Genomic DNA, 9,912 nt, shown 5'->3' with positions numbered 1-9,912 from the left:
AGGGCAAAAACATTAAAGGACCACTCTAGGCACCCAGACCACTTCAGCTTAATGAAGTGGTCTGGGTGCCAGGTCCAGCTAGGGTTAACTAATTGTTTTATAAACATAGCAGTTTCAGAGAAACTGCTATGTTTATCAATTGGTTAAGCCTTCCCCCTAATCCTCTAGTGGCTGTCTCACTGACAGCCGCTAGAGGCACTTGCGTGATTCTCACTGTGAAAATCACAGTGAGAGCACGCAAGCGTCCATAGGAAAGCATTATGAATGCTTTCCTATGTGACCGGCTGAATGCGCGCGCAGCTGTTGCTGCGCGTGCGCATTCAGCCGACGGGGAGGAACGGAGGAGGATCGGAGGAGGAGAGCTCTCCGCCCACCGCTGGAAAGAGGTAAGTTTTAACCCTTTTCCCCTTTCCAGAGCCGGGCGGGAGGGGGTCCCTGAGGGTGGGGGCACCCTCAGGGCACTCTAGTGCCAGGAAAACGAGTATGCTTTCCTGGCACTAGAGTGGTCCTTTAATATGGTGCAATTATCCAGAATTCTGCATCGGCCACACTTGACATTTTACTACCTGTTATTAATGGTAAAGCATTGTTTGTGACCTCTCTAATGACAATTAGTAAAACGAAAAAAAAATTAAATGGTGGCTTCTAACTTGCTACATTGGAGTGAATTAGCAGTCTGTTCTCAGCCTATTGAATGTAAAATGGGGATTTAGGGGGTGTGGTCTAATATAAAACCTATATCCATGGCAGCTTGTGTCTGAACAGTTTATTTATTGAGGTTATCATTAATACAGGGCTTACGATTTCAAGTTGTGCACTATTAGCCAGGCCTTAAAAGTTAGTCACCATTGTAAGCCTATTGGGGGTGCATGGGGGTCACACTGACCAAGAATTCATGCAAAGACTAAATATTTACTGGCTGATAGCTAGTGGACAGAGGAAATTTTGATTCCTAATTACCGTATATACTCGAGTATAAGCCGACCCGAATATAAGCCAAGGCCCCTAATTTTACCCCAAAAAACTGGGAAAACATATTGACTCGAGTATAAGACTAGGGTGGGAAATGCAGCAGCTACTGGTAAATCTCTAAATAAAATTAGATCCTAAAAAAATTATATTAATTGAATATTTATTTGCAGTGTGTGTATGAATGCAGTGTGTGTGTGTGTATGAGTGCAGTGTGTGTGTGTATGAGTGCAGTGTGTGTGTGTGTATGAGTGCAGTGTGTGTGTGTGTATGAGTGCAGTGTGTGTGTGTGTGTGTGTGTGTGTATGAGTGCAGTGTGTGTGTGTATGAGTGCAGTGTGTATGAATGCAGTGTGTGTGTATGAGTGTGGTGTGTGTGTATGAATGCAGTGTGTGTGTATGAATGCAGTGTGTGTATATGAATGCAGTGTGTGAGTGCAGTGTGTGTGTGTGAGTGCAGTGTGTGTATGAGTGCAGTGTGTGTAAGAGTGCAGTGTGTAAGAGTGCAGTGCTGTGTGTGTGTGTGTGTGTGTGTGTGTGTGTGTGATGCAGTGTGTATGAATGCAGTGTGCTTGTGTGTGTGATGCAGTGTGTGTATGAATGCAGTGTGTGTGTATGAGTGCAGTGTGCTTGTGTGTGTGATGCTGTGTGCAGAGCCTTGGTGGGGGTGGGCATTTTTTTTTTTTTTATTATTTTAATACTAATTGTTTTTTTTGTTATATAATTTTTTTTTAATTATTATTATTTTTTAAATTATTTTTTTAATATTTTTTCATTATTATTATTATTAATAATATTTGTATTATTATTTTCGTCCCCCCTCCCTGCTTGCTAGCTGGCCAGGGAGGGGGGCTCCTTCCCTGGTGGTCCAGTGTCATTGGCAGTTCAGTGGGGGGAGAGGGGGGCTGGCAGAGCTGTAACTTACCTTTCCTGCAGCTCCTGTCAGCTCTCTCCTCCTCCGCGCCGTCCGTGCAGCTCCCTCTGTAAGCTCACACTGTAAGTCTCGCGAGAACCGCGGCTCTCGCGAGACTTACAGTGGGAGCTGACCGAGGTGCTGAACGGACGGCGCGGAGGAGGAGGGAGCTGACAGGAGCTGCAGGAAAGGTAAGTTACAGCTCTGCCAGCCCCCCTCTCCCCCAGTCTGTTTTATGGCAATGCAAATTGCCATAATACAGACTCTGACTCGAGTATAAGCCGAGTTCCGGTTTTTCAGCACAAAAAATGTGCTGAAAAACTCGGCTTATACTCGAGTATATACGGTAATATATTCCTAAGGAACGCCCGTCCCTTCTCTGTTAGACTTTCACCCAGTCTCCACTCCTTCAAAAAATCTTTGAAAATGAATTTCTTTAGTAAAGCATATCAGTTAAACTGTGAACAGCTTTCTCTCCCCGCACCCTGATGCCTCTCCTACAACTGTCATCAAAACAACACCTAGCCCTCAGTGAATACTATCCTAGCAACCTACTTTTCTACCCTACCCTTACTTTTTGTGTCACTATACCCCACTCCCTCTAGAATGCAAGCTCATTGAGCAGGGCCCCCAACCCCTCTGTTCCTGTGTGTCCAACTCATCTGTTTCCAAATACGTGTCTGTTAGTCCTCCTATTGTACAGCGCTGCGGAACATGTTGGTGCTTTATAAATTTTAATAATATGTGTTCTACGATTTGTTTGCTAATATTTTGGTACCCTGGTGAATAAAATGTTATGTTAGTTGGAAATGGTACATCCATCATTTAATGCCATTTTAATGCTGAAGTGCAAACTTAGAAACTCAGAAAAATTTTGATGTAACACCTGACAGAAACCCAGCCATAGCGCGTGTTTACATTGCCTTTCGGAAATCCAGCCTTCCACTAACCTTTCTGGCAACAAATGACTTTTAATTGTTTCAAATAACCAAAATGTCTAAATAGCAATAAGAACTGAAACACTCTGGACTTGGTATATAGCATGTGTAAATAGCTGTTAAGCCGTATTGCCTCCAATCGTACATTGTGCAAGGATCTACCATGTTTGTGGTTGTTTTGGTGGATGTGGCCACATGAAAAAATTTGAACCTCATACCCTATAATGTATATTTATCATTGGAAGAAAGATAACACGTTTGTTTCTTGCAGGCTACACGGAACGACAAAGAGCTCAGACCGCTGACCTGCACATCCAACAGAATCTGCAAATAGGCCGCTTGTGTGACATCGCAGGTTAATTCACAGGGATATGGACAGTTGGAAGGGGGAGGAGGGTTGTTTATTTAACATTTTCCTGAACAATATTGGGTTTATTCACTAAGAACCTCATTGTAGTGATTTCAAACCCAGGTTGCCAAAATTAGCTGATTTAGGAAAAAATCTTTAACTCGGCTATAGTCATAGAATAGATGACTACATTAATTAATACATTTTGACTTCACTAAAATTTGGCTTAAAGTAATAACCCCCTATAAAGGAATAAAGCGTTTGCTGGGAGGCAAAATGAATAGCTGCATTTGAAATAGTTAAGTGCAATTATACGATGACATAAGAGTAGGAAAAGGGAGAGTGATCGAGAAGTAAGACTAGTTAAATGGGAGACGTTATTGATCTGTAAGTAGGAGCCCAGGATATTAAGAAAAAGGACGAATTAGAAAGAGTGTGTTGACAGGACAGTATACTGAGAAATGGGAGGCGTCATATGGTGATACTGTTAGTGGGAGGGGTTATCAGTAAAGTAAGATATAGGAAGAGTTTATTGATTAATTTAAAGGAGGAATAAACTAGATATACAGATAAATGCAAAGTGCTCTTTATTGAGCTGTACAAAGAAATAGGGATTATTTGATTGTAAAAATGATTTATTCACTGAACTGCAGGGAACTGAAAACAGAATCGCAAAATTAAGGCCGTATCCATAGCTTGGCAATGCATGTCTAAATTTTGCAATTATTTTTTATTTTCAATTCAGTGCACTTCAGAGTTCAGCGAATTAACCCATTTGAATGAACTTGAAAAATAAAAATTACATAAATACTGGAAATGATCCTACCACCTAAAATACTTGAAATAAATCAATCTAAAACACATAAAATGCCAAAAATGAAATTGTCTTTATATATTCATAGACAAGCGGTGTGCCAGCTGTGCCAGGCTCACTGTCAAGCAGGGATCAATTTGCAAGCTCTGTGCCCCACACAGAACCCCACCTATGCTTCTGTGCCGATTTCAAGTAGCTCAAAGATGATTTGCAATTCTATTTTTTTTTCTAATAATTACATTAGTTCAAAAATATTCTTAACGTTTGTGTGATAAGTGGTCAGATGTTAACTAAATAAAACATTTTAACTAGGGTTTAGCTTGTTTGGTAAATACAGTGACTGTTGTGATGGTTGCAGTTTAAATAAATATTCTCCTTTTATTAAAAGTAAATGTTTGCTGCTGTCACCTAGGAGACATACTGGGTTTTCAATTATTGAAACTATTGAGAAGTTGTATTTGGCAAACAATAGTATATATTTCAACTGGTCATTGAAATGACTGTTTTATAGGTATGTTAGTACATTTAGTAGAATCTTTCTTTTAATTGGAGTTTTCATGCAAGTTTTAAATTCTGCAACCGCTCTAAAAATAAATGTTAAAACTAGATAAGGCCTGTGATTTATACCACACTTGATTAATTTAACACATTTTAGTTGGTAGGTTTATTAACCCCTTAAGGACCAAACCTCTGGGAAAAAAAGGGAATCATGACATTTCACACATGTCATGTGTCCTTAAGGGGTTAAGTTAAATGATTTTAGTTAATAAGCATTATTTTTACTGTGTCAGGAATATTTATCCATAAACATGTCACCCTCTTCTTCAGATCCCAACGTGAACGTCATCTATGTGTCCCCAGTGGAAATAGATGAAGAGACACAGCAATATTATCGCAGACTGCTGGGTCTGGGGGCAGCAGTGTTATCTGGGAATTCCCAGGATGCATGTGAACTGCATGGTAGATTTACCATTCTCGTCCCTGAAGCCATTGGCAGCTTTCCCGTAAGTCCAGATTCTTTACAAAATATCCATTTAGTATGGAACCCAATATAAGCTGCACTTCACTTCCTCCTTGCAAAACATGTGTTTATTAATCATACAGAAGGTACTCAATGTACTGCGCACAAACAAATAGACCCGGCACTAGCAGTTCACGGATGACTGAATGGTCCTCTTCGAATCGACGAATGAACAACACACTGACTCAATGCACTTACTGTGTGCTCGTTTACATTGGTTAATAGTCACGAGGTACAGAGCACTTTATGAATTTACAAATATTACCATGAAAAATGGAATTTCGAGTCTTGGACACATGTTACATGTTCCATATGGAGACTAGGCATTCGATCTGTTTCTCATTGAAACTATTTTCCGTCTCTTTATGTCATCAATTAAATTTCTCATAGTTTTACCGGTAATGTCTGAGCCAGGAGGGCGGCACGGGATGAGTTAGCGTTACACAAAAGGCTGGCAGCTTCCTCTGCGAGTGACAGAAGGATAATTCTGCGTGGATCAAATAAATACAGATGTGTAGTAATTAGTTCTATTCCCTCAGAGGCTATTTCCGAGGCACTAAAGATGTGAGCGATTATAGGATCACCTCAACAGCTTTTATCAATTTAAACAGCTCAACTACAACAGAGGTCATAACCCAGCCACATATTAATCACGGAATTCTATTTTTCTTTTAGGAGAGAGACGAGTATTATTATGGATTAGGTACAATGAACTGGAGGAAATAGATCCATTTAAAAATATATAATAGTTATTTTTTTGTCAATCTTGTTTTTTTCTTGAGGTAACCTAAGTACTCTAGTTGCATGAATGTGGAATTTATTTTGCATGCTGTACCAATATACATCATAGATAAAGTGAAGTAATATACATCATTAGTCTTGCATGTACATGTGGTAGATGAATGCACCTCAGTTTTAGAGATCTAGACATTACACATCGAAAAACGTGCTTTTCATGAAAAATAAAAAATAATAATAAGAAAAATAATAAAACCTCTGTAAAACTATTGTCTATAAGACATCTAAAATAAAACTACAGAGTGGCCCCTAACAGTTTGTCAAAACAGGGGATATCCATGTATAAACCGGTTATGAGGCTGTCATAATTGATAGAAAAATCAGCCTACTTCTTGGCATGGCAAATTGTATTCACTCAAATTTGCAAACCATAGCAGCCCGTGCCGTCTGCCAACCCCAAGACTCAGTTTGAGCAAATACATCCTGCCCACAGATCGGGCATGTCCCGTAATCCAGATCGAGATCCCAGGGGAAACTTGTAGGACGTCTGCAATGCCTTCCACCGGTGGCTCTCTAACTGTGTGAGCCATGTGAAAGGGACCTGTCCCTGGTGGCTACAGGCCCAGTGATGAGCTTTGGATCTCTCTGACACTGGGAACGGTGGAATAGGCGCTGGATCTGTCTCAGCTTGATCACGCTTAAAGCGAAGAGCTCTTTTTTCAATAGCCAACTCTGAGAGTTAATGCTATGTGTAGCCACATGCTTGTGTATCGACCATTTAGCTGCTTGACCTCCCATGAAGAGCTGAATCTAGCTACAGCAATATCTCTGATAAGTGATGCAGACCACTCCAGCGGGGACCAGATATCCCCCACGGTTGGGGGCAACAGAGCAATAGGAGCACTACAAAGTGGGGAATCAGCCTCCTACCCACTTCAGGTGAACCAGGAGGCCACAACCCAATCAGTCGCAAAAATGCTTAGTCCAGAGTAGTGGATGAGTATTCAGCAAAGCAGAAGTGGATCAAGAAGCTGTGAGTCTGGTAATGTAATGTAGTATTCAGGCATTTTCTCTTAAAAGCAGAGGAGCACCTCCAACATGCGACTTGCCTAGTTGGTAGTCAGGCTTCGGACCTAAAAATATATGATAATTTTGTTGGTGCATACCTTTTTTGGAATTTACTTGTATGCAAGGTCAATGCAACATGATGCAAAGATGGTAAAGTACAAAACCTGGACCCTTGGAAAATGGACATAAGTAATATGGTCTGATATTCATATTAGAAATATGCAATCAACCTACAATGTCAGCTAAAAGCCTTTAAACATGGTGGATGCTCTATAATAGTGATATACATCCATCTTGAGGGAGTCATTGGGTCCACTGAGTGCTTTGTGTGCTATTAGAATTGCCAAGAAATATGAAGCCATTGCATAGGACCCAACAGTGCAAACACTGTTACTTCACAGGATGGTAATTCCCCCATGCGTATTGTTAATCAAGTTCAAGGGTAGTTTCATACCCACCAAGATGATATCACCTGCTGCACATGCCATTCCAATTTCCTGCATAAACAAGAATCCTTAATGAATGAGAAGCACAGCACATGTAGTAGATTTCAACCTCTTTTGTCCCTGATAGAACAAGATGCTCCTCTCCATAGACAGAGATCATGAATAGTATAACTATTGCAAGAAGGTCTGAGGTTCAAGAGAGATGTCCTACCCTTTATTTGTACTTATATTATTATTAATATATTATTTGACCGTTCCCCTTAAAGAAACACTCGATACCCCTAGAGCACTGCCAGTTGCTTTAAGAACTTGCACAAATTGTGTGTGTAAGTGGGGTGATGTGTGTGTGTGTGGGGGGGGGGGGGGGGGTGATGTGTGTGTGTGTTGGTGTGGGGTGATGTGTGTGTGTTTGTGTGGGGTGATGTGTGTGTGTGTGTGTGTGTGTGTGTGTGTTTGTGTGGGGTGATATGTGTAGGGCAGGGGTGCTGTGTGTATGTCGTCCCCCCTCCCCCCGACTGTTTTTTTACCCTATCCCTCCCTCAGTTTTTTTCACCCATCCCTCCCTCAATTTTCTTTCCCCCATCCCACACGCACTTTTCTCCCCCCATACCTCCCTCAGTTACCCCTCCCATCTCTCCCTCGGTTTTCTTCCCCCCTCCCATCTCTCCCTCAGTTTTCTTCCCCCCTCCCATCTCTCCCTCAGTTTTCTTCCCCCCTCCCATCCCTCCCTCAGTTTTCTTCCCCCCTCCCATCCCTCCCTCAGTTTTCTTCCCCCCTCCCATCCCTCCCTCAGTTTTCTTCCCCCCTCCCATCCCTCCCTCAGTTTTCTTCCCCCCCATCTCTCCCTCAGTTTTCTTCCCCCCATCCCTCCCTCAGTTTTCTTCCCCCCTCCCATCCCTCCCTTAGTTTCCATTCCCCCCCCCATCCCTCCCTTAGTTTCCATTCCCCCCTCCCCCCCACTTGTCCTTGATCTCCTACCTTGTAGCGTGGCCGAGCGCACTGCGGAGCTCAGTTTCCTGTACCCGGCCGAACAGGAAGTGCTCTCGCTGTGAGCACTTAATTTCCGTCCGCCCGGGTACAGGAAGCATAAGTTCCTGTACCGCGGCGTGCTCGGCCACGCTGCACAGAGTGCCTGGCAGGCGGGAGCGCTATGCGCTCACCTCCTGTGGGTCACTCCGGTTTTGCGCCTGCCGGGCCGTTGCACCCTAAGGCGGCCACTTTTATTACATTTTTGTCATCACCAGAAACATATACTACTCTTTTTGTATATTTGAGTATTGTGCACATTTGGAAATTTGTTTCTGTCCGAACTGCAGTTTGTGCAAATTTGGATCCATCTGATGAATTTCAGAACTCAGAGTTGATATGTAACTCAAGCGCAAAGCAAAGAAGTCATTTGAGGGCTGAACATGTCTGTTTTCATTTTTGTTTCTGAATTCCTCGGGTTCCCCCCCCCCCAAAAAAAATAAAATACAAAATATATGATTGATGGGGAAAAAAGATGATGCTATGGGACTTTCACTAAATGTTAATTCACTAAATGTAAATTTTATTTACAGATCAAGTGAAAAGTGATCAATAGGGGGAAAAGGTTGGAGCAGTAAAAAATAAATAACAAATCTATATTTATATCTTATATATTTAATAAACATATCATATATAAATAATTATTTTGTTACTGCTTCTCCTCTTTTACATCTTTATTGTTTACCTTTTCTTGCCTGACCTTTGAACCTGTGGGAAATTTATACATGTTATCATGTACACTGATTGACCTAATTTCATGCCCTTTTTTTGTTCATCTGGCTCATTTCTGAATTGGCTTTTTGGTACCAGAATTCTACTGAGCTGCACTGACATAATGGGCAAAATTCGGCGTAGTGAAAACAAATTCTGGAAAAATGCCAAACTAGATTTTCTCACCGTGCACACGTCTAGTGGAAACAACTGGTTATTACTGAGTAAAATATACCCATGTTCATGTTATCCTCCCAGACCTTCTTTTTTTTTTTTTTAAACTAAAAATGTTTTGCAATTTGGAGGTCAATTCTCAATTTGCAGATTTGTGAGTTTACCCCCAAAGTGAAATGAAACACCCTAATGTATGCTGTGTATTTAGATGTACATATCCTGTATGTATAGATGCATCCATAATTACAGTTATACTATTTGCAATAGTGTTAAGCTGATTATTGGGTTGTGGCTGCTGCCCACTAGTGGTAGAATTTTGTACAACACACTTTCTTGTACAAAGAAATTATCTGGAAAAGCATTACACTAAACCAAATGTAACATCAGAAATCAAGATTGTATTTTATTGTTCTCATCTTTAAAGTAATTTGTCAAAACCATTAGATCTGATCATTAGTCAGTGATGAAATGGTGGAAATAAGGAATAATCAACCAGCATAGATTAAACTAATGTAGTTCCAAAGAAGTATAGATGGATAATCAGAAATGATGGCCTAGACTTTAAATAAGACTTATAAAGGAATACTCTTGAGATCTATTGTTTGAAGAATAAGTGACAGACTTGATCAGCTAATTTGGTTGGCTCTCTGCCCATAAAAATATTGTTCATTGCTAAAAGTGAATCCGAGTCACTGACACTGATTTCGATTCATAGATAATGAGCTAGAATCACTAACTGGCCCCCC

General features: G+C 41.1%; 1 protein-coding gene and 1 long non-coding RNA gene across 2 annotated transcripts in view; one reads left to right on the top strand and one right to left on the bottom strand.

Moving 5' to 3' along the window:
- The window catches only part of IQCH (IQ motif containing H), a 107,790-nt gene that overhangs the window by 37,990 nt on the left and 59,888 nt on the right, over positions 1 to 9,912 (top strand). The window contains exons 11-12 of the mRNA XM_063448753.1: positions 3,091 to 3,174; positions 4,811 to 4,986. Coding sequence (XP_063304823.1) covers positions 3,091 to 3,174; positions 4,811 to 4,986 — 260 coding nt within the window. The remainder of the gene's footprint in view (positions 1 to 3,090; positions 3,175 to 4,810; positions 4,987 to 9,912) is intronic.
- The window catches only part of LOC134603105 (uncharacterized), a 741,779-nt gene that overhangs the window by 685,224 nt on the left and 46,643 nt on the right, over positions 1 to 9,912 (bottom strand). The gene's annotated exons all lie outside the window — the stretch shown is intronic.

Source organism: Pelobates fuscus, chromosome 3 (assembly GCF_036172605.1).
Source record: "Pelobates fuscus isolate aPelFus1 chromosome 3, aPelFus1.pri, whole genome shotgun sequence".
Taxonomy (NCBI): Eukaryota; Metazoa; Chordata; class Amphibia; order Anura; family Pelobatidae; genus Pelobates; species Pelobates fuscus.
The sequence above is the reverse complement of the archived record's forward strand: the minus strand, read 5'-3'. Positions and strand labels throughout refer to the sequence as shown.